This window comes from Callorhinus ursinus, unplaced genomic scaffold (assembly GCF_003265705.2).
Source record: "Callorhinus ursinus isolate GAN/ISIS: 27379988/994484 unplaced genomic scaffold, GSC_fseal_2.0 scaffold126, whole genome shotgun sequence".
NCBI classification, from domain to species: domain Eukaryota; kingdom Metazoa; phylum Chordata; class Mammalia; order Carnivora; family Otariidae; genus Callorhinus; species Callorhinus ursinus.
In genome coordinates, this window is record NW_027397188.1 from 177,986 (window position 1) to 203,460 (window position 25,475).

General features: G+C 48.6%; 1 protein-coding gene across 5 annotated transcripts in view; it reads right to left on the bottom strand.

Moving 5' to 3' along the window:
• CAMSAP1 (calmodulin regulated spectrin associated protein 1) overlaps positions 1-25,475 on the bottom strand; it is a 65,875-nt gene that overhangs the window by 10,975 nt on the left and 29,425 nt on the right. For 2 of the 5 annotated variants that reach the window (XM_073890112.1, XM_073890111.1), the window contains exons 5-11: positions 21,718-21,798; positions 20,659-20,691; positions 17,919-18,060; positions 10,128-10,267; positions 9,942-10,038; positions 773-947; positions 305-396 (exon numbers count right to left, since the gene is read on the bottom strand). In XM_073890112.1, coding sequence (XP_073746213.1) covers positions 305-396; positions 773-947; positions 9,942-10,038; positions 10,128-10,267; positions 17,919-18,060; positions 20,659-20,691; positions 21,718-21,798 — 760 coding nt within the window. The remainder of the gene's footprint in view (positions 1-304; positions 397-772; positions 948-9,941; positions 10,039-10,127; positions 10,268-17,918; positions 18,061-20,658; positions 20,692-21,717; positions 21,799-25,475) is intronic. The other 3 variants (XM_025860166.2, XM_025860167.2, XM_073890113.1) reach the window with 2 other exon arrangements.

Consider the following 25,475-nt stretch of genomic DNA (forward strand, 5'->3'; position numbering starts at 1 on the left):
AATAATTGGAACTCTTAGGTAAACATCAACGCACTGACATTCTTGCATATTACAACACAGCAATTTTCTGTATACTTCATATAGTTTATTAGATTTTAAGGATAGTTTCACTATAAAGACTAAAAATTCTAAGGAACATCAATATAATAATAAATGAAATTAATTTAAATTTATTCTACCATAATCTCCTAACTAAAATGGCTACATCACAGTAGGAACATTCAACCTGAGAACGATCATTTTAATAAGCTACAGGAGGAAGAACGGAGAGCGGAGGAGGGCAGAGGGGAAACGGCACTCTTACCAGGAGGGCCCTCCCCCTGCACAGCCTTCTGCTGTCTCTGTCTCAGGGGCAGTAAAGGATGTGACGGGCTAAAGGCAGAGGCCCCTTTCCCCCTAAATGGGAAAGAACAGGAGAGAGAATCACTGGCTTATCAGTCTGCAAGGTCAATAGCAAATGTATAATAAAGAGCATCATGAATTCACAATAATCTAGGAGAGAATTGTAGCTTCTTTGGGAAGAAATATTATAAAAACAAGCCAAAAGAGTACCAAGACTTCAAACCTGGGATAAATATCCGAAAACTGCAACTCGGGGTCACAGTGACTTGTGGTCACCCTCCGCCTGCCTGGGGGTCCCGGGGACAGAGGGCAAGGCAGGGGGAAGCCCTCCCGCTGCCAACCCCCCAGCACTTTCTCCATCACCCCTTCAGAAAGACACTGCAACTCAAAGTGCAAAGTAAGTGGAAAAGGGGGCAGGGCAGGGACTCACAGGTGCTCAGGCTCGTCGTGCAGACGGTGTCTGTGGCTGCCCTCAGCCAGCGGCTGAGCGGAAGGCTGCACGTCGGCCGGGCTCGCCGCCGCAGGGCTGCCCAGGAAGCTGCGCTTGGTGGCATTGGAGATAGGAACGGGGGGCCGGCTGCTCTTGTGGTGTGACACTGTTTTAGCTGCAGAAATGGTAATTTATAGAAATGTCCACATTACTTAGTTACTTAAAACATCAGCAAGAAGCACCTAAAAAAAAAAAAAAAAACACGCAGCCTTTATAAGAACTAAAAACTAATGCAACTTTTACTTAAAACCAAACTTCTCCAAATCTAACCAAGTCGAAATCAAAAAGACTATTGCAATCAAAAATGGGGGCACTAACTGCTAGGATGAATGAGGCAGAAGAGAGAATCAGCGATATAGAAGACCAAATGATGGAAAATAAAGAGGCTGAGAAAAAGAGGGAGAAACAACTACAGGATCACGAGGGCAAATTCGAGAGATAAGTGATACGATAAGACAAAACAACATTAGAATAATTGGGATCCCAGAAGAAGAAGAAAGAGAGAGAGGGGCAGAAGGTATATTGGAGCAAATAATAGCAGAGAACTTCCCTAATGTGAGGAAGGAAACAGGCATCAAAATCCAGGAGGCACAGAGAACCCCTCTCAAAATCAATAATAATAGGTCAACACCCCGACATCTAATAGTAAAACTTACGAGTCTCAGAGACAAAGAGAAAATCCTGAAAGCAGCTCGGGAGAAGAGATATGTAACCTACAAACGTAGAAACATGAGATTGGCAACAGACCTATCCACAGAGACGTGGCAGGCCAGAAAGGACAGGCAAGATATCTTCAGAGCACTAAACGAGAAAAATATGCAGCCAAGAATACTATATCCAGCTAGGCTATCACTGAAAATAGAAGGAGAGATAAAAAGCTTCCAGGACAAACAAAAACTAAAGGAATCTGCAAACACAAAACCAGCCCTCCAAGAAATACTGAAAGGGGTCCTCTAAGCAAAGAAAGAGCCTAAAAGCAGCATAGATCAGAAAGGAACACAGACAATATACAGTAACAGTCACCTTACAGGCAATACAATGGCACTAAATTCATACCTTTCAATAGTTACCCTGAATGTAAATGGGCTCAATACCCCAATCAAAAGACACAGGCTATCAGATTGGATTAAAAAACAAGACCCATCGATATGCTGTCTGCAAGAGACTCATTTTAGACCCAAAGACACCCCCAGATTGAAAGTGAGGGGGTGGAAAACCATTTACCATGCTAATGGACACCAAAAGAAAGCTGGGGTGGCAATCCTTATATCAGACAAATTAGATTTTAAAACAAAGACTGTAATAAGAGATGAGGAAGGACACTCTATCCTACTTAAAGGGTCTATGCAACAAGAAGATCTAACAATTGTAAATATCTATGCCCCTAACATGGGAGCAGCCAATTTTATAAGGCAATTAATAACAAAAGCGAAGAAACACATTGACAACAATACAATAATAGTGGGGGACTTTAACACCCCCCTGACTGAAATGGACAGACCATCTAAGCAAAAGATCAACAAGGAAATAAAGGCTTTAAATGACACACTGGACCAGATGGACTTCACAGACATATTCAGAACATTCTATCCCAAAGCAACAGATTACACATTCTTCTCTAGTGCCATGGAACATTCTCCAGAATTGATCACATCCTAGGTCACAAATCAGGTCTCAACTGGTACCAAAAGACTGGGATCATTCCCTGCATATTTTCAGACCACAATGCTTTGAAACTAGAACTCATTCACAAGAGGAAAGTCGGAAAGAACTCAAATACATGGAGGCTAAAGAGATCCTACTAAAGAATGGATGGGTCAACCAGGAAATTAAAGAAGAATTTAAAAAAATTCATGGAAACTGATGAAAATGAAAACACAACTGTTCAAAATCTTTGGGATACAGCAAAGGCAGTCCTGAGAGGAAAGTATATAGCAATACAAGCCTTTCTCAAGAAACAAGAAAGGTCTCAAATACACAACCTAACCCTACACCTAAAGGAGCTGGAGAAAGAACAGCAAATAAAGCCTAAACCCAGCAGGAGAAGAGAAATAATAAAGATCAGAGCAGAAATCAATGAAATAGAAAACAAAAGTACAGTAGAACAGATCAACAAAACTAGGAGCTGGTTCTTTGAAAGAATTAACAAGATTAATAAACCCCTGGCCAGACTTATCCAAAAGAAAAGAGAAATGACCCAAATCAACAAAATCATGAATGAAAGAGGAGAGATCACAACCCACACCAAAGAAATACGAACAATTATAAGAACATATTATGAGCAACTCTATGCCAGAAAATTAGATAACCTGGAAGAAATGGGTGCATTCCTAGAGATGTATCAACTACCAAAATTGAACCAGGAAGAAATAGAAAACCTGAACAGACCTATAACCACTAAGGAAATTGAAGTAGTCATCAAAAATCTCCCAACAAACAAAAGCCCAGGGCCTGATGGCTTCCCAGGGGAATTCTATCAGACATTTTAAAGAAGAATTAATACCTATTCTCCTGAAACTGTTCCAAAAAATAGAAATGGAAGGAAAACTTCCAAACTCATTTTATGAGGCCACCATTACCTGGATCCCAAAACCAGACCAAGACCCCATCAAAAAGGAGAATTACAGACCAATATCCTTGATGAACATGGATGCAAAAATTCTCACCAAAATACTAGCCAATAGGATCCAACAGTACATTAAAAGGATTATTCACCACAACCAAGTGGGATTTATCCCTGGGCTGCAAGGCCGGTTCAACATCCGCAAATCAATCAACGTGATACAATACATTAACAAAAGAAAGAACAAGAATCATATGATCCTCTCAATAGATGCAGAAAAAGCATTTGACAAAGTACACCATCCTTTCTTGATCAAAACTCTTCAGAGTATAGGGATAGAGGGTACCTACCTCAATATCATAAAAGCCATCTATGAAAAACCTACAGCGAATATCATTCTCAATGGGGAAAAGCTGAGAGCTTTTCCCCTAAGGTCAGGAACGCGGCAGGGACGTCCACTCTCACCACTGCTATTCAACATAGTATTAGAAGTCCTAGCCACAGCAATCAGACAACAAAAAGAAATCAAAGGCATCCAAATCGGCAAAGAGGAAGTCAAACTCTCTCTTTGCAGATGATATGATACTGTATGTGGAAAACCCAAAAGACTCCACCCCAAAACTGCTAGAACTCATACAGGAATTCAGTCAAGTAGCAGGATATGAAATCAATGCACAGAAATCAGTGGCATTCCTATACACCAACAACAAGACAGGAGAGAGACAAATCAAGGAGTCGATCCCATTTACAATTGCACCCAAAACCATAAGATACCTAGGAATAAATTTATCCAAAGAGGCAAAGGATCTGTACTCAGAAAACTATAAAATACTCATGAAAGAAATTGAAGAAGACACAAAGAAATGGAAAAACGTTCCATGCTCATGGATTGGAAGAACAGACATTGTGAAGATGTCAATGCTACCTAGAGCAATCTACACATTCAATGCAATCCCCATCAAAATACCATCCACTTTTTTCAAAGAAATGGAACAAATAATCCTAAAATTTTATGGAACCAGAGAGACCCCGAATAGCCAGAGGAATCTTGAAAAAGAAAAGCAAAGCTGGTGGCATCACAATTCCGGACTTCCAGCTCTATTACAAAGCTGTCATCATCAAGACAGTATGGTACTGGCACAAAAACAGACACGTAGATCAACGGAACAGAATTGAGAGCCCAGAAATGGACCCTCAACTCTATGGTCAACTAATCTTTGACAAAGCAGGAAAGAATGTCCAATGGCAAAAAGTCTCTTCAACAAATGGTGTTGGGAAAATTGGACAGCCACATGCAGAAGAATGAAACCGGACCATTTCCTTACACCACACACAAAAATAGACTCCAAATGGTTGAAAGACCTAAACGTGAGACAGGAGTCCATCAAAATCCTAAAGGAGAACACAGGCAGCAACCTCTTCGACCTCAGCCGCAGCAACTTCTTCCTAGAAACATCGCCAAAGGCAAGGGAAGCAAGGGCAAAAATGAACTATTGGGATTTCATCAAGATAAAAAGCTTTTGCACGGCAAAAGAAACAGTCCACAAAACCAAAAGACAACCGACAGAATGGGAGAAAATATTTGCAAATGACATATCAGATAAAGGGCTAGTATCCAAAATCTATAAAGAACTTATCCAACTCAACACCCAAAGAACAAATAATCCAATCAAGAAATGGGCAGAAGACATGAACAGACATTTTTCCAAAGAAGACATCCAAATGGCCAACAGGCACATGAAAAAGTGCTCAACATCGCTCAGCATCAGGGAAATCCAAATCAAAACCTCAATGAGATACCACCTCACACCAGTCAGAATGGCTAAAATTAACAAGTCAGGAAACGACAGATGTTGGCAGGGATGTGGAGAAAGGGGAACCCTCCTACACTGTTGGTGGGAATGCAAGCTGGTGCAGCCACTCTGGAAAACAGTATGGAGGTTCCTCAAACAGTTGAAAATAGAGCTACCATAACTATCCAGCAATTGCACTACTGGGTATTTACCCCAAAGATACAAATGTAGGGATCCGAAGGGGTACATGCACCCCGATGTTTATAGCAGCAATGTCCACAACAGCCAAACTGTGGAAAGAGCCAAGATGTCCATCGACAGATGAATGGATAAAGATGAAGTGGTATATATACACAATGGAATATTATGCAGCCATCAAAAGGAATGAGATCTTGCCATTTGCAACGACGTGGATGGAACTGGAGGGTGTTATGCTGAGTGAAATAAGTCAATCAGAGAAAGACATGTATTGTATGACCTCACTGATATGAGGAATTCTTAATCTCAGGAAACAAACTGAGGGTTGCTGGAGTGGTGGGGGGTGGGAGGGATGGGGTGGCTGGGTGATAGACATTGGGGAGGGTATGTGCTACGGTGAGCGCTGTGAATTGTGCAAGACTGTTGAATCACAGATCTGTACTTCTGAAACAAATAATGCAACATATGTTAAGAAAAAAGAAAAAGAAGAAGATAGCAGGAGGGGAAGAATGAAGCGGAGTAAGTCGGAGGGGGAGACGAACCATGAGATATGATGGACTCTGAAAAACAAACTGAGGGTTCTAGAGGGGAGGGGGGTGAGGGGACGGGTTAGCCTGGTGATGGGTATTAAAGAGGGCACGTTCTGCGTGGAGCACTGGGTGTTATGCACAAACAATGAATCATGGAACACTACATCAAAAACTAATGATGTAATGTATGGCGATTAACATAACAATAAAAAATTTAAAAAAAAAAAAGAAATACATGGAAGGCAATGGAGGTACAATGTTAGGAACATATTTCTCTCTCACTGAATGAGTGCTAATAAACTCTTCTTTTCCTCTTCAAAAAAAAAAAACAAAAAACCAAACTTCTCCAAAAACCCGTTTCAAATTCAACAAATGTATTTTGTGGTAATGACTACAGCAAATATTATACCAAAATGAAAAGCTACACCACAGATCAGGTCAAGAACTGGAACTGGCTGGCATGTCTCTGACCACCAATGAGCCGCCACCACCATGGGTGCCTGGCCACTGGCCACCGTGGCTGCCCTGGACTCGAGACGGCACCGGTCACACCGTCCTGGGAGAAGAAACCAAGCACAGGTGCTCAGAGTGCGGAGGGCAGTCCCCCCCCGCCCCCACTCCAGGAGGTCACTCCCGCATGCCCCATGTGGTAGCCTGAGCCAGGGTCTGCGCCTGGAACCATCCGCCCAGACAAGAGTCGTCTGCAGGAGTGAGGACCCACAGGGACAGACACCATTTACTCAGGGGCCTGGGTGCTGGGACAAAGGGACGCATGAGGTGTCGCAGACGGCTGGGGGCAGGTGTGAGTCGATCCTGACAGCCCAAGGCCTGAAGCACCGCTGTGGCCAGCTGCGTCCACCCTGGGTGCTGGGAACGCGGGCGGGAGCTGGAGAAGCTGCGCAGCCTCCCCCCACCCCCAGCCACAAGAGTAAAGCAGAACTCCTAATAACCCATCAGGGGATGGAGGCGATCAGCACCCCGAGGAGCCTGAAGGCTACAGCACTATAGACTCAAGCTCCCCAGGCCGCCCTGGAAGCAACCAGATGGATCCTGGCCAAAGTCAGCCAGGAGGGCCCATGTGGAGCTGCCGCGGCAGAGACACGGACAGCAACCTCTGAGCTCCAGGGCCTGAGCGGGAGTGGCCCCTGGGACTGCCAGCTGGGAAACAGAAGGTCAGAGCAGGAACCGGGGGTCCAGTGGTCAAGGGTACCCAGGTCGTCCCATCCACAGTAAAACACAAATGACACCATCTCACAGCCCTGGACGTCACATGGCGACCCAGAACACTGCTCCCGCCAAGGAGCACAGAGCAGGCAGGGGCCCCTTCACAGGCCCGGGCCCCACAACTCCGCAGACCCTCTGCCTTGCAGGTGTCAGTGGCAGGAAAAGAGCCACACGGTGACAAGTCCCAGGGGGAGAAACACAGAGGATGACCCCGGATGCCACAGCAGGGCCGCGCTGCCCACCACAAAGAACCACACCCCTTCAAACACCAAGCCCTGGGACGCCTGGGGGGCTCCATCAGTGGAGCGTCTGACTCTTGATGTCAGCTCAGGTCATGATCTCAGGGTCCCGGGATCAAGCACCGTGTCAGGCTCTGTGCTCAGCGGGTAGTCTGCTTGAGTTTCTCTCTCCCTCTGCCCCTCCCCCAACATGGCGTGCACGCACTTGCTCTCTCTCTCGCGCCCAAATAAATAAATCTTTAAAGAAACAAACAGGGGCGCCTGGGTGGCTCAGTCGGTTAAGCGTCTGCCTTCGGCTCGGGTCATGAAACCAGGGTCCTGGGATCGAGCCCCGCATCGGGCTCCCTGCTCAGCTGGAAGCCTGCTTCTCCTTCTCCCACTCCCCCTGCTTGTGTTCCTACTTTCACTGTCTCTCTCTGTCAAATAAATAAATAAAAATTAAAAAAAAATTAAAAAAGCAAATTTACACATTAAAAAAAAAAAAAAACCAAGCAACCAAGGCCTGGCATGCACTGGGCATGGCAGAGACCAAGTGTCTCGGCCACGGGACACCCAGAATGAGGTGTTCCGAGCAGAGCGCCGCCACACACTCCCAGTGATGAGGGCAAATGGCCGTCAACCACGCACGGGAGCTGTCGGCGCCTCGGGCCGTGGGTGACTTGGCTGCGGCCCCGGCACCCCTACAGCTCCTGCCTGTAGCCACAGGACGGCCAGCTGACAGAAGAAAAGCGCAAGCCCGGTGAACAGGTGAGTCAGTTCGGAATGCGGGTAGAGGCTGCTGGCTGCTGCCAGCCAGCCCGTCCCCAGGCCCCACCAGGCTGGCACAATGCGCTCACACGTGAAGGAGCCAGAGGCAGGGGCGGGCCTACACCCAGAAAAGAAAGGCAGTACACAGCCCCACGGCGGGCAACGGTCCACAATGAGGCCAAGCGACCCCTTGGCGGCATGTCAACTACACCAGGCCCACTGTGGGAGGACCAGTGGCTGCTAAGCAGACACGCATGTACTGCCGAGAGGCGGCCTTTCCCGTCTGCACGGCACAGCCACACCTGCAGCCAAGAGCTCCCAGCACGCCCGGGCCATGCAGCACCCTCACCGCCAGCGTCACACCAGGGACACGCCCTCCAGAAGACAGGGGCCCGGGTGGGCCCCACCAGCCAGGCCACATCCCACAGCGAGCCTCACACGTGCTCCCTTTCCCTGCACTGCGGCCTCCAAGCCTCCCTCCCGCTTTGTCTGAAAAACCACCACCCATCCTTCGGAGGCCAGCTCTTCCGGGTCAGAGCACACGTCACAACACGGGAGCGGTCACCCACGCCCCATCTTCCCATCCACACCTCCAGTACCAGCCCTGCTCCGCAGGTGATGCTCAACACACGCTGCTGCTTGAATTCCCATGCGGGGGGCAGGGGGGGGAGACTCCCAGGAGAGCACAAGGTCCAAGGCACAGAGAGGGTCATGTGCAGCACGCAACCTCACAGGACACCGTGGGAAGGAGGGCAGGCGAGGCAGCAGCTAGGATGGGACCCGGCTGGCAGAGGCAGGACGGGCCACCGGCCTCTCAGGCAAGAAGAGGTGACGCGCAGGTTCTTGAGCTGGGGCGTCAGTGGTAAGGGGAGGGAACCACACCTGCATTCTGGCCCCAAGCCCTGGCACTGCTCGAATGTCTCACTGCCAATCTGCTGGGGGTGTCTGTTCAGCACTGCTATCTTTAGTACTAAGTAGGCTAAGCATCTCTCCGTAAGTTTATTGGGCATTTGCAGTACTACTTTCTTGAACTACCTATTCAGGTCTTTTGGTCATTTTTCTATTCTTTTTTCTTATGGAAATGCATGAGCTTTTTATGTACTCCGGGTACCAGGGATACGCTCCAGGTACCAGGGACACGCTCCGGGTACCAGTTATATACCAGGTAGCAGGGACATGCTCCAGGCACCAGGGACACGCTGCGGGTACCTGGTATCTGTTGTACATGTTATTTATAAGCATCTTCTCCCCCTTGTGACTAGTTTTCCTTTTTTTTTTTTTTTAACTCTTTATCTTCTTTCAGTGAAAAGAAAAATCTTAATTTTAATATGGCTGCATTTCTGTTTCCTTTGTGGCCTTTTAGATTCTTTATAAGGAATCACACAGACATGAGGATATTCTCCCATACTACCTTCTTACATCTTTGTAGATTCTCAAAAGCTGGCAGATTTATCCTACCCCATGGTCAACAGATTTTTTTCCTTCCTCATGGACAAGAGTGGAGCTACTTCCCAACCAAGGAGGCTAATGAGAACCACCCAGAAGCTCTTCTCCCAGTAAGCTGGGATTCTGATTTTGCAGGACAAGCACAGGCCCCGAGCGGAGAAGCTCACTGAGTAAGTGCTGTGGGCTACACGCAGAAGCAGCAGACAGGCAGCGAAGACAGCCACACAGGTCTCTGTGTTCCCAGGAGGAAGCACTCAAACACTGCCCTGTACAGAAAGATAGAGGCCCATGAACGGCACCTTCTGAGCTCTGTACCTGGCATCTCTTGGACAAAGCCCACTATCAATTCCCCGAAGGCTTGTCACTCACCATCTTTCAGTTCCTGAACGTCCCTGGGCTGAACGAAATCCGGTTTGACGTTCTCAAACCACCAGAAGAGCTCGGCAATAAAAACCATAACATTCGGCTACAAGAAAACAAACAGAACCACGGATGCATTAAGTAGCTTACTCCTTCATGGGTTTGAACAGTGTGTCTTCAATAACTCATGGTTACCTTCAACACTAAGGGAGCATAGAGCATGTCCTCTAAGGTGAGATAGAAACATTTGTTCAGGTACTCGTTTGAGAACTCTCTCAGAAGCCGGATGTTGTACAGGCTGTCGGCCATCGACGTGACCTCCTTCAAGCATATGTCTGACGAATAAAAACAAAAGAACATTTTTATCATGAAGACGCTCTGCTTCAAAAGTATTATGTCGGCCCATGTCTGATTCTGCCCTGAACGCATCTTGAATGGAGAGAACGGTGGGTACAGAAGAGTAACGTTACAGACTTAAACACAGTAAACATAACGGTGATGCCTGATATACAGCAAGGAAACGCTCAAGAGAAAGACCTGAGAATCACCAGGAGCTGAATTGAACTGTTAACATCTAAAAAGCGTAACAAACTATCTGAGATTTAAGACTGGGGCTCTGAAATGGGACAGCAGCACCACCCTGCAGTTTCTAAAAGGGCCTTGCTGCACAAAGCGGGTTAATGTTCTACCATGTTTCCTTCACCAACTGCAAAGTCCTCTGCATGAAGTGATCTCCACTGGGTGGGGGGGGGGGGGGGGACGGACGAACAGGGTACACAACAGGAAATGTCAGGCTATCTAAGGAATAATACTGAATACTACTAATCACAAAAAAAAAAAAAATCAGGAAACAACACACAGCAGAAGTCTCCCTTCGTCAAAGAGGTTGGGACCGCTGGCCACTGGCCACCTGGGGCGGGACAATCCCCAGGTACACCGCTTTGCAGGACGCCAGACCCTCCCAGCGGTCAGGTCCCAGGAGTCCGACTGCTGGGGGGTTGGGAGCCAGCTGCTCTTGGACAAGTACCACTAGACACAGCTCAGGACGAACACGGAAGGAGCTGCACTGAGCACTTAGAGTCGTTCTGCCTGTAAATATACATACTTAAGACAAGAATGCCAGAAGTAGAACTTACTTTAAAATAACTCTTTTTAAAAAAGAAGCCACTGCCAAGAGTTTGGAAGCGTGACAAGCGAGATTTGTGGTGTGCCGCACTCACTGAGGAACCCGGTCCAACACCACGCCCCGCACTGTCAACTCTCCAGAGAAACCTGTTCAAAGCTGAGTAACCGTGCACGCTGACAGCGCTCGGAAATGCATCCTTATTTTAAAATTCAGATTATGAAGCATTACAAATGTAAGGATCAGATTCCCAAGTACCCTCTACGCAGATGGAAAAAGTGGTAACATCACAGCTTATCTGATTCAGATCTTTTCTTTCGGGGATAAAATACCACAGACAGTCTTGAAGCCCACCCCCACCCCCAAGGCAACGGCTCTCCTCCAGCTGCATGAGCCCCTCCAGCATGGGCTTTGCTACGGCCACCAATGCTGTGTGTCCAACCACACTACACCACTGACCTGGTTTTCTTAAATTTACATTCGTGATAACACATTCCACGTTCCATCTTGCAGCCCGTTTGTCCCCCAAGCTCAGGTTTACGTTTCCAAGTCCATCTATGTGGATGCGAGTAGAGTTCAGTCCTTCATGTGAACAGCTAGACAGCATCCTACAGTTCTCACTATTATGCCGTGAAAACCAAACTGGTGTGCACTCTCTGCACCTGCAACACTCCAAGAAGGGGTGGGCGGGACCACGAGCTACGCTCCACACACCGGCTGCCTGCTCGCGGCCCCCTGCCACTGCCACGGCCACCTGGGAATCAGCAGGCCTCAGAGTTCCTGCGACCTGGACGGGCGTGAAACCGCCCTTCTGAAATGGCGCCTCCCTGACCACTGGTGTGCTGTCATTCTTGACTTTCTCTTCTACCAAAAGCCTGTTCTCACTCCCTAGGTTGTTCACCTTCTTTTATTCATTTGTACAAATTCTTTAATCATTATGGTTACGGAAAGATTGTGTGACGATCCTTTGTCAGTTTATGTTTGTTCCAAACGTGTTTTCACGGTATCATTTATCATTTCATTTTGTTCCTTCGTCAGCACACCGAACTACAATATGGTTAAATGTAGTGTGCTTGTGCTTTTTTGTAATTTCAGTAATCCATCCCAACACTGATGTCCTAAAAATATTTTCCTCTCAAAATTCTTAAGTTTTCCTTTTCAGGTGTAGGTCTTTCATCCAAGGCAGGGACACCCACCTCAGGTGGACCGACACCTCACGGCCTCCCCCACAGAGGGCTACTCGTCCACCGCACCATGCACCTCACCGGCACAAGCCCCCAGGACACCGCCAGTCCCGCTCCTCCAGGCCACATGACGCTCCCGGGCCCAAACCACCTGGTTTGGCCAATGCAAAGTTCAACAAAACTTGGTCTTTGTAGAGCCTAGTACCCACACTCTTATTCTTCCAAAATCAACTTGTCTGAAACCTGCAATAACCCACAACAGAATAATGAACACATGGATTATAATCTGCTGGATAAAACAAGAACCCCGGAGGCCCCCCCGATATAAATCAACACTTAAGTCAGTGGCAAGAAGACACTCCACTCCCCTGCAGCGGCAGGCTAACAGACAAACAGGAAAGTCCAGAGAGAAAACCACCAATGGACAGGACCACCAGCAGGTCAAAGTCTGATGAGAAACAGGCTTTCAGTCTCAGAGCCCCTTCCCCAAATTACTCATTAATGAGAAAGCAAACACCCAGTGGTCTCAGACTGGAGAAGCCTGGTGACACCTCCTGAACCAAGTGACCCAAGGGGCCACCAACACCGGCCCACCACTTCTGGGGCATTCTTGCTAAAAATGCACACCCTGAATCTCATCAGGAGGATACAATGGACAAACCCGAACAAGGGACGTTCCACAAACTAAATGACCTACTGTACTCTTCGAAAGGTCAAGGCCAAGGCTCCCGATCACAGGACGCCACAAAGAGGCCTGACGACCACCTGCAGTGAGTGGTGCAGAGCCCAAACCCCTGCTGGGAGCAAGGCGGACAGCACACCACGAGGACAAGTGACAAAGTTTCGGACCGTGAGTCAGTGCTCCAGCGCCGTTAACTTTCCTGACCCTCTCCGTGATGCGAGAATGCCTTTGTCCCCCCAAGTCCTTCTCAAATGGTTCAGAGAGAGAAATCCAACACACACTTGACAAAGTGTAACAATGAGAACGTCTGGAGAGAACTACGGCAGGAATTCCTTGTGCGTTCTCCTGTAAATTTAAACACAGCCAAATAAAATGTTACAGAACAGTCATTGTGTCCCTTTGGCCTTCACGCTTCCAAGTGAATTTTTACGTTACTTTGTCCATTTCTATAAAAATTCACTTACTGGACTGGCAATAAATGAACAATCCAAGGAAATCACAATTTCTATACTGATTCTCAGGATCTAAGAATATAGTCTAAAAACTTCTTCCAGGGACTATAAACAGGTCCTCCTCTGCTCAGGACTCAGGGCGAGTGGCTCCCGGAGGGGGGGCAGGGTGGGACCCCGAGGGCGGACCGCACCGGTGGGGCAGGGCCACGGCAGTCCGTCTGCACCGAGAACCGGCAGGCTCCCAGGGCGCCCATCACAAGGGGGTAGTGGCTTTGAACACTGTGTTTTCTGCACGCCTTCCTCGGATGTTGCGGGATTGGCGGCTGCCCGGAGTGAGGGGTAAGGCAGCAGGAGGCAGGCTTCGCAGCGGGACTGCGGGCGGCAGCCAGGCCTCTCCCGGATGAGCACCAGAGGGCAGCGGCTGTGAGACTTCTGCTCAAGGCCAGTTTCTGCAGAGAATCTTTTTTTTTTTTTTTTTAGCACTGTATATTAATTCGTTTATTCAATGATACAAAAATTGTCATTATGCCATGAAATGAGATATAAAACACATGCTCAATTAAATATTACTAATACAAGAGATGCTGGTAAAAATTAAATCTCTTCAAGCACATTAATTTATTCCACTTGATATAAGAGCAAGAAAGATTCGAGGGAAATGAGCACAACTTTTTAAAAATATCTATTTATTTTTGCGAGAGACAGAGAGAGCACAAGCAGGGGGAGGGGCAGAGGAGAGGGAGAAGCAGGCTCCCCGCTGAGCAGGGCGCCCGACGCGGGGCTCAGATCCTGACCTGAGCCCAAGGCAGACGCTTCACCGACTGAGCCACCCAGGCGCCCCTAGCACAACTCCTCAAAGTAGAGCTGACGTACATTAGTTTCAGGTGTAGAGCAGAGTGACTCGGCAATTACGCACATTATGAAGTGCTCACCACGGTACGTGCGGTCACCACCTGTCACCACCTGTCACCACAGGCTGCTCCAGTACGGCTGGCCGTATTCCCCGCGCTACACCTCTCCTCCCGTGACTTCTGTTATAACTGGAGGTTTGTACTCTTCACCCCCTTCGCCTAGCTTGCCCCCCTCCCCCGGCAACCACCAGTTTGTCCTATTTATTTCTGTTTTGTTTTGTTTTTTACATTCCACGTATAAGTGAAATTATACACCATTTACTGTTTTATTTCACTTAGCTTGATACCCTCTAGGTCCATCCAGGTGGTTGCAAATGACAAGATTTCATTCTTTTTTTATGGCTGCATAATATCCCATTGTGTATATGTACCATACCCCCTTCATACATCAATGAGCCCCTCCCCATTGTGCATGTATGCAGACTGACATCGTGGAGCCAAGGAAGGAAGGAGGCTCCCTGGGGCAGGCAAATGGAAAGGAGAAGCAGTCTCCCCTTCCAGTATGAAAAACTCAACACAAGGCCCGGCTTTCAGTGAGCCCCCTCGAACCCGCCCGTGTGTAAGACGTCTGACAGGAGAGCTGTCCGGCTCAGCTTCCCCCAAGAGCAGTCGCCCATCTGCTGAGGTGTGTTGGGGGAGGTCACCACCCCCTGATGGGGTGAAGGGCCCCACGCCCTTGCTGCAAGCACCCCTGCCAAGACCCCGGTGTCTCCCACGTCCTGAGCACGTCTGTTCTACTGCCCTTCCTGGGATTCCACAGGAGTGAGCCGACCTCCTTCCCCAGCTCGAGCTCCTCTGTTCTTCCCTCCGCTCCTTAATTAGGTGCTTGCTGCCCAGGGTCCAGATGTGTCCTGGTTTCCTCCAAGATGGAATCTGCAATTCAGCTCCTTTGTGTCGGGGATTTCTGACTACAGAGGGAGACAGAAGACTACTCCTCGTTCTCCTTCCTTCAACTTTCTTTGGGCTTACTTCTTTTCTAATGCACCAGACCAATGTAGTTCATTAATTTTTAAAACTCCTCATTTTCCAGAATGTTGTCCTGAGGCCACAGGTCTGCCCTTCCCTCGGCTGCCCGCCACAAGCTCTGTGTGTGCGTTCATTCGCCGCGCAGCGAGTGTCTACCGAACACCAACTTGCCCTCGGCGTGAGTGAGATGGGTGGGGTGTGTCACTGAACAAGAACAGAAACCCTGCCCTTGGGGCGCCTGGGTGGCGAAGCGGCTGCCTTCAGTAAGGAAGCTCAGGTCATGATCCCGGGGTCCTGGGATCCGGTCCCACGTCGGGTTCCCTGCTCGGTGAGGAGCCTGCTTCTCCCTCTGCCTCTGCCTGCCGTTCCCCTGCTTGTGCGTGCATACACGCTCTCAAATAAAGAAAGAATCTTTAAAAAAAAAAAAAAAAGAAAGAAAGAAACCCTGCCCTTGCAGAGCTCCTACTAGAGAACCCCACTAGGACTGCGATGTTGGGCCACAAATACTTCAAAGTATCTTCTTTGGTTTCTAAGCATTAAAGATTTTAGAGATTTGGAGAAAGATTTCTCATTTTACTGCACTGTGAGAAGAGTTTCAATTCTCTGCAATCTGTTAAGGTTTAGGTTTCTTTGGGGGCCTTAATCAAGCCCATTTTTTATAGATGCTTCCGGGCTTGCTTATTTTAAAAGAGCATATTCCACGGCAGTCGGTGCAAGCTGGACCACGCCTGTTCGCTTCGTGTCCGAATCTTCTGAGCCTTCCTCCCGTCGTATCAGCGCTTCATCAGTTTCTGTGACTGAACTTAGGAGTGTGATTCTGTTCATTCCTCCTGTACTTCGGTCATTTTTAAAACCCACGTTGATGTGCCACTGTCGCATGCAACGAGGCTCGACACAGCCACGTCCTCCCGCGGTTCCACCTCCGTCCCAGGGACTCCCTCCTGCTAGAAACTCGTTTTGTCTTAAGACCCCCGATGGACAGGTCAGAGGAGCAGGCCAGATGCAACTGAAGCAGGAACTGTCTGCGCTGGTGAGCCAGAAATAGCCAGAACACAAAGCACAACAGGGATGGAAACACAAAACGAGGTGCTGAGGGCACAGAAAAGTTCCGGCACACACCGAACAATCCGGTTCCGGCACACACCGAACAATGCGGTTCCGGCGCACACCGAACAATCCGGTTCCGGCGCACACCGAACAATCCGGTTCCCCCATCTCTCCTAGGGCTCCCACCTCTTCTTTTACGTCCTTCGTCATTTTGAACATTCTGTGTTCTCGTTCCAACATTCCTTTTCACCCACACCTGGGGGCCAAACCTGCCTGTCATACCTGCTGCCTCCCCACATGGTCCTGCTTTCCCACGGAGCTCGTCTTCAGCAGTGGGGTAGTCGTTCTCTGGGAGTACGTGGTGAACCCTGGCTCCTGGAGATGCCCCCCACAAGCAGACCTCCACTCTCCCTCCTGCCATGGCCTGAGGCTTCCACCAGTGCCAGACTCGTTCAAGAAGCAACTTCCCCCTGCCACACGGGCAACAAACACATCAACCCCTTTGCACCCAGGAGGCATCCTGGCAGCTCCATTTCCTCGAGAAAGATCTCCACCCCAGGCCTAGGGCCAAGGGCATCCAACAAGTCTCCTGCATCTTTCCAAGGCTGGTACGTGGGCCTTTCCTAGTCCTTTCCATGCTCTGGTCACAGTGCTCCCAAACACACACGGCCCCAAGGCCAGACGAGCATGAGAGGCCTGATGGGCCCCAGGGTGAACAGGCGTCAACTTGGGATTTTCACTCCAAGATGGAGACCCTCTCTGGAACCTGAGACTCTCCCTTCTTCCAAGTTCAGCTATTGCTTTAGCTATAAAAACTATAGAATCCAGCACTCCCTTGCTTGAGGCAGGACCAACTTCAGCTTCATGCCCTGACGGATAAGGGCCTTCATGCCCTGACGCATATTCCACGGATAAGGGAGTCGTCTGGGCATGCTCCTGGCCTGTACCTCCCTCCCTCAGAAAGGAGGAAGGATGCTTAGGAAACCTAAATCAGAATTCCTGTTCCCAAGGCCCCCGCAGACCTCCGGTGTCTGCGGTCCACAGAGCCACCCTCATCTCCTTCCCCAGCATCTGGCCATAAGCGCCTGAGAGCCTCACTGGCCTGTTACCAGCACCACGCGTGCGGGAGTCGTTCATGAACGCATTCCACACTTGCCCATCCCCAAACTAGGTTCTAGATGGTTTCGGTTTTGTTTCATTTCTTAAGTAGGGCGCAGAGCCCGACACAGGGCTTGAGCTCACAACTCTGGGATCAAGACCTGAGCTGAGATGGACAGTCGGATGCTGAACCGACTGAGCCACCCAGGCACCGCGGTTCTAGATGTTTTAAACCAATTGTAGCAAGACGGACAAAATCCTAACCATTCTGATGTGTAAGAAAAATCACATATATTTAAGACTTTACCCAAATACTTTCAAAATCCAATTTCTTCAAGAGATAAAAATGCAGGTTAAGTATAAGCACATCATCCTCGTCTTTTTTTTTTTAATCTCTACGCTAATATCCTAGCTGGGATCAAGGGCTCAGCGTGCTACTCCCCAGCCGTTGACACGCCCGGACCCGTGCGCGTGGGGCGCTCCTGCAGGGCCCAGGCCTGCCCCAGGGGCGTGCGGCACTCACCGTCCAGCTTCATCTGCTCTGGGCAGTAGTAGTGGACCACGGCCAAGAGCGCGGCCCCGTCACTGCCGTCCCGCATCAGGTCCTCCAACAGCGGGAAGTAGGGTGGCTGCCTTGCGGACAGGTGCTCTCGGCGGTAGCGCACCTGTGGTTGATAAAAGGAAAACGGTCTACACATGATGTGCCTCCATGACCACCTATGTTACAGGCAAAGGCCGTTACATTGACAACTAACATAATGCCCACTGGATGACGTTTACAACAAATGGCAATCATATGGGAAAAGCTCAAATGTCTGGATGACATACTCGGCCTTGCACATACATGCCAAGATCCACGGAACTGGAGCGCCACGGCTACCCTGGGTGAATGGCGCCGGGCTGTCCCACTCCACGGGGCACACAAGAGAGGAGGCAGAAGGCATGGCCACACTACCAAAAGCCGCACACTCTGAACGGATGAGAAACAAGTTAAATGGTGAACAAGCTAAGGCTCGGAAGACCCGCCTTACTGCTCCTTTTCTCAGTATTATCAGCATTAACCTCAGCCATTAAGAAAGGTACAAAACAACATTAACGTACGGTTTGAGAAATTCCCCAAACCAGGTTAGACAAAATTTCATAGAATACGTCAACCGGGCCCTTTAATAAATGCAACAGAGCATCAGGAAACTGAATGCATGCAATCTGAGACAAGTGGTTTCCCACAGTTTCCATACTTCTGCCTTTGGAGGAGACGGTGTGCACGGTGTTCCGAGCCACCCCCAGCCTCCCAGCGCGGCCCCCACCACTGATCATCAGGTGACGAGTGTACAGACACACAAGCCGCCAAGGGGAGGGGATCCACGCAGGCGCCTGTCCCCAATGTCCTGCTGCACGCTCGCTCGGTTTCTTCTGCATTAACATTCACAATACAGCCGCATCTTCTCCGGGGGAAGAAAATACACGAGACAAACAGGAGAAAGAAAATGAGCAGAGTCCATACTAACGACTGTGGATCTCTGAGACTTGGACTGCAGAGGGGTTCAACCCAAAGAAAAACCACCTCTCAGCAATCGAGAATTTGAAGCTGTCTCAACAAATATAGAGTAGGATAATCAATACTGATACTTGGCATCACACACATCTAACACATTCTTTCAAAGCAGAAATGGGGTTTATTTCGCGTCCCTGAGGTCTGTGCTGACGGAGACTTTAACTTGTTTCTCAGGGCCCGCGGCAGCAGCTACAGGCGGGCGGCGCGCACACGGCCCGCGGCATGCAGAGCGTGAGGGCATGCGCCGCGCCAGGCTTCCACACACACGAGACAGCACACACGGTGACTGACCACAGCATGCAGTGAAGCGAATGGCGTCTCCACTGAAGATGGATGGCATGGGTTTAAAATCAGGGAAAACAACTGAACTTCAGGGTCCAGAGAGCTCGTACAATTACCTTCAAGTCAGGTTTCTAAAACCTCCAGGCTGCAGAGCACCGGGGTGACATGTCTAAGCCTGGCGGGCCTGACCACACCTCCCTGCACTCGTCCTCACTGGCCCATCTGCTGGGCACTGGAGGCTACCAACGTCCATAAGGGAAGCTGATGGGTCACTGCTCTTGGTCGCATCTTTCAGTTTCTACAGGACTCTCAGCTGAGACTTGACTTCCTCCAGGACCGCCCAATTTTTGACAATATCCTCACTAAATAACAAAACTTCCTATTTAGCTCTTCGGCCTTCAGGATTCAAGAAGTGAAGAGATACGTACTCATAACAAGGCTGTCCTCTTCTTTGTTACAAATACATCTCAAAGAGAAGCAAAATTATCCCCAAAGTTGGCCACAAAGCAAAATATAGCACATGGATCCCACTGACCAGCTTACAGCCTTGGTATTTCCCTTATGATAAAATTCTAGGGACTATCTGGTCCCAATAATTAAATTAAAGGAACAGGCAATTAGAGTCTACAGAAAGCTCTGTGCTCCACAACTCTGTTCTAAAATGCACCACTGGGAGAGCCAAGTATTTTTCCACAGGAATGGGGTAACAAACAGGTTCTGCTTCTAGAACACATCACCAAGGGGAGCACAGCTAAAATTATAGATCCAAATCACTTTTTAACTTTCTTTTTATGGGAAAATTCACACTTAATGTTAAGTTGGATTCCAGAAATCCTGTAACCCTGCTGACCCAATTCAGACCCTTGCCTGGCTGCCCCTTTCCCCACCCCGGGCGGAGTGCTCTGCACACCCCAGGAAATGTCTCCGGAGAGGCTAGTCCCCCCCCCTCTGCCACACGAGCGGCCTTCCACGAGGCACGCTGCCTGCATCCGTCACAGGACCCGTGTTACACTTACTAAGGGATGTCACGTTAAATATATCACCATTAGGGAAGGTAACATCAGAAGGACAAAATGTCAAGAGTAACTTGGAAATTAAGACTATTCCTTCTGGTATCTGTTAGACTAGAGACGGATGCTCTCGTTTACGTTTACGTTCATCACATAAAGAAGTAAGTAAGTGTCCATAAAAAGAAACACCAAACTCTATCTGTAAAATTACCTAAGAAATTGGGCAAAACCAAACTGTGTGGTCTACAAAAAGCCCACTGAGCTCGGAATCAGGTTATGGTTTGTACTGTAGAAAAGCAGTAACAATGCCAAGGAGGACATTTAAACAAAAGAAACACGTTCGGGTGTGAGCAGCTATTTAATGGAAGCAAGTGATTGCAACAGGATGGCTGTCTGGATGCACAGAGTTCACTTACGGGCACTAACTTCCAGTACCACTTGGAGGGGGACTGCTCGGGAAGCAGGGGAGGAAGCAGGAGAGAGTGTCAGCAGACAGGCCATGGCCGGACCGCGCCAGACACACCGTCACACAACATTCACGGGGGAGCCGGTCGTCCTCTGAGAAGTAAAAGCTGTCCGGTGCCCATGACCTGGACACCCTCTATCATCACACGACTGACGTGGAAGGTCACAGGCACCTCCACAACACTAGCCTCTGCAGGAGCACAGAACACCCTGGAAACGGCACGGGCTGGGCACCGCGAAGGACAGACGCCAAACGCAGCTCGGAGAGGCGCTCAGTGCGTCGTCTGTGCCCATCTGAAGAACAAGGAGGCTCACAAAAGTGTGGCCCAGAGTGTGGTGCCCATGGCATCCCCAGAGTGTCCAGGAGCAAAGGAAGGAGGCAAAGGGACGCCGAGACCACAGACGTGGCTGGGCCACGCGGTACGTGCATTCAAGGGGTGTGGATGCAGTCACACATCTGCTTAGCGAAAAACCACTACCACAGGGGAAGAGAATGACAGAAATGAGCAGAATGAGTAATGCACCATCTGTGTCATTTCTGGAGACACGTAACATTATCTGTCTGAATTCCATGCAGGGTTTAGAGATACACCACCAGCTATGCTGGACCTCATGAGCAAAAGAAGGGATTCTCAAGGCACCTTTGACAGTAGGCAATTTTCTGCTCAACCGGTGAAATCTAGAAACTAATTCCCCGGTAACGCTGTATGCCCCCTATTCTTGAGCTTCCAACACCTCCCAACATCTCCCTCACCCTCCCACGTGAAATACAAGACCACCCCCGGCCAGGGAGAAGCGAGGAGCGCACTGCCATGCCGGCCCCCGAGGCCCTCGTGGAGCCAGTCTGCCAGGGGACCTCAGAGCCTTGCTCCTGGGGCGGGGGGAGGGGGACAGACAGGGAGGGGGTGTGCAAATAAAGAATAGGCAAGTAGTGAACACTGACACAATTCTTTAAAACTGGGAGCAACATTAACTAGATGCATTCCAAAATAGTTAAATTTACCCTTTACCTTTTGATGAGCTGGACTTTCCAATAACTGCTGTTTTAATTTAACTTCTTTCTCTGTTATCTCTCTCATTTTAAGATTTACCTGAAGTAGAAGAAAAATGCATTAAAAGGGCAATCGCTTCCATATCTTCAAATCCACAACTTTGCTCCTCCACCCAGGGACCCCACCTCGCTTGTTTGCATTCCCTTAGATGCAGGGATCATTTAGGCCAATTACACGTATGCAGGAATATATGGATTCCATATGCTCGCTGCTCGACATGGAGACCAAAGCTGGCCTGCCCCTCCAGGAAATACTCCGTGCCTCTCCAATCCAGTGACGCTCGCCACCTCACGACAGGCTCAATGGGCCGCATCGCTGAACGCCTGGGGCGCACAAATAGTACAAGCTGTCACCATCAGCAAACGCCACTGCTGAGGCCGTGTGGCTGGGACGGCCTGCTGCAGAGCCTAGCAGGTGGTTCACATGTGCCCTACCCGTTGACATGTGACACCAAATCAACTTTAATTATAAGATTTAACTGTATAGCCCTTAAACAACTAATACAACTTATTAGAAATTATTCTCTCCCAAATGATTAACCCAAAGATAAAATCAAAATGGCAATCATAAAGTAGTATCATAGAGGGGGGCCTGGGTGGCTCGGTCGGTTGAGCTTCCAACTCTTGGTTTCGGCCCCCGTCATGATCTCGGGGTCCTGGGATCGAAGCACGAGTCACGCTCCGGGCTCAGCAAGGAGTCTGCTTGAGGGTTTTCTCTCTCCCCTCCCTCAGTCCTCTACCCACCCCCCGGCCTGCACGCACACTCTCTCTCTCAAAATAAATAAGTTAATCTTTAAAAAATAAATAAAATCGTGGAGAAAAATACTCATCAATGCTTCAAGGGATGTGGTCAAAGCTATCATCAGATGAAAAAAACACAGAACTGAATGTTTTACTAAACAAGAATACAAATAGGGCGCCTGGGTGCCTCAGTCAGTAAAGCATCTGCCTTCACTCAGGTCGTGAGCCTGGAGTCCCGGGATCAAGCCCCGCATCAGGCTCCCTGCTCAGCGGGGAATCTGCTTCTCCCTCTGCTCCTCACCCGGCTCATGTTCTCTCTCTCTCTCTCTCTCTCTCGCTCACTCTCTCTCTCAAATAAATAAATCTTAAAAAAAAATAATACAGATAAATGAACTCATGCAAATCAAATCAAGGAGGTAGAAACTTTGTTTTGAAAAGAAAAAGGCAGAAAAAAATCAATACAGATAAATTTTAAAATAAGTGAATCGGAATAGATGGATGGATGAATAAGTAACAGAGCAAGTGTCATAAAATGTTAAATGTAAAATCTAAGTGTTAGATACATGGGTGTTCTCTATATTTCTTCACGTTTACAATTTTTCATAATAAAAAATACTTTGGAAAATGTGTTTGTCATTCACTAGATAGCTTTCTAGTATTGGAAGGATTTTCCAATTAGATTGATGGTGGCATTAATGAATGTAATTTTTTTTTAAGATTCCATCTATTTATGAGAGAGAGAGAGAGAAAGAGCAGGAGCAGGGGCAGGATCAGAGGGAGAGGGAGAAGCAGGCTCCCCGCTGAGCAGGGAGCCTGACGTAGGGCTCGATCCCAGGACCGCGGGATCACAGCCCGAGCTGAATTGAAGGCAGATGCTTAATTGACCGAGCCACCCAGGCGCCCCCAATGAATGTAATTTTTGATACTGTTCATGAAATGTGACCACACTGGGAAGATCTATACAGCTCTTCGCGACACCGTGTGCCAAATGGCCAATGTGTGAAGTTACAGTCGTGGTGAGTAGCAGGGCCACAGGAGGGACACAAGAACCGTAAGTGGACTTTAATATAACCAGAGACAAAAGTCCCTGATCTAGTATCTGGAACATAAAAGAATTCTTTTAACAATAAAAAGACAAAGAATCTGATTTCAAAATAGGCAAAGGACCTGAAGAGATGTCTCTCCAGAGAAGACCTACGAATGTCCGACATGCACATGGGAATGAAAAGGGGCTCCCACCACTGGGGAGATTCGGACTTAAGGCACGAGACACCACTTCACACCCTCAAGAATGGCTCGAATCGAAAAACCAGAAGCCAAGTGCCAGCGAGGATGTGGGACACTGGAAGCCGCAGACACTGCCAAAGAAATGTAAGCTGGTGCCGCCGCTCTTCCAGAAGGTAAACATAGAGCTTCCGCGTGACCCAGCAATTCGGTCCCTAAATACCCACGAAACACGGACACACACCCACAATCTCGTACACACACGACTGTGTGACGGGGCAGCACCGTGACAGCCAAACAGTGGACACAACCCGAATTCCCTCAGCTGAGCAGCGCACGGCGGCAGCGTGGCTCATCGACACCACGGAGGCCTGTGCAGCCGTACGAGGGACAGAGCCTGGGTGCGAGCTACGACACGGGTGACAGGAGACCACGGGGCGCTGAGGGAAAGCGGCCAGACCCAGAAGGCTGTGGAGTGTACGCTCCCGCGGGTACGAAATGCCCACGGTCGGCAAAGCCACGGAGACAGGAAGCAGGTCTGCGGCGGTCAGGGGCTGGGGGTGGGGATGGGCAGTGAGTGCTGATGGGACTTTCTTTCTGGACGTGATCAAACTGTTTGGAACTGGTGAGGACAGCTGTACAACCCTGTGAATATATTAAAAACCATGAGACTGGAGACTTGAAAACAGTGAATTTTATCTCAAGTTTTTTTAAAAATTGGTAATAGTTTCAAATCCCATATTGTGTTTAACCTTTGAGAAACGACTACTCGTCAAGTTTTGGCGCAGCATCAACAGAGATGTGCATGTGGACTTGCAGGGAAGATGGTGGAGTAGGGGGGTCCTCAGCTCCCCTTGTCCCACGATACACCCAGGTCTCATCCACATCTGTGTGAATACCCCAGAAAATGGCCCAGAGACCGGCAGCACAGAGTCTCACGGCTCACGGTAGGGCAGAGGCCACATCACCAGTGGAAGAGAAGATGGCATGCTGCGACACTGTCACCTCACAAACACCCAACCACACGCTCCCCTCTTCCATGCAAAGTCAGATTTTCTTCACACACTTCAACACAAACACACTCTAGCAAATTACATGCAAAAGCAGGGAAGAGAGTCCAGCTTGTCCTCCAGGAAGCCAGACAGTAAAGAAATGTACAAAACTGTAAAATACCACTTTTTCTTCCAGAAAATATTCTTCATAAAAATATATATTAGCTACTAACATGAAATTAGCTTACTGTTATTTTTAAGCAAATCAAAATTTTTTTAAAGATTTTATTTATGTATTTATTTATTTGAGAGGGAGAGAGAAACAAGATGAGAGGGGGGAGGGCCAGAGGGAGCAGCAGGCTCCCCGCTGAGCCGGGAGCCCGAGGCGGGACGCAATCCCAGGACCCTGGGACCATGACCTGAGCTGAAGGCAGTCGCTTAACCAACTGAGCCACCCAGGCGCCCCAAATCAATAATATTTTTAAATTTTGTTTTTAATATCTAAATGGTAAATAGTGATAGATTAATTTTTTTAATTTTTTAAAATACACAGTAATTTTAAGAGTGTAATGGGGACCTGAGACCAAAAGTTTGAGAGTTCTTTATCTATACAGAGGAATGATGAGCAACAAGAACAGAAACTCTGTGGATAAATATTCCCTATTTTCAATTACTTTAAAAGATATCTGGGGCGCCTGGGTGACCCAGTCAACTGAGTGTCCGACTCTTGATTTCGGCTCAGGTCATGATCTCAGGGTCG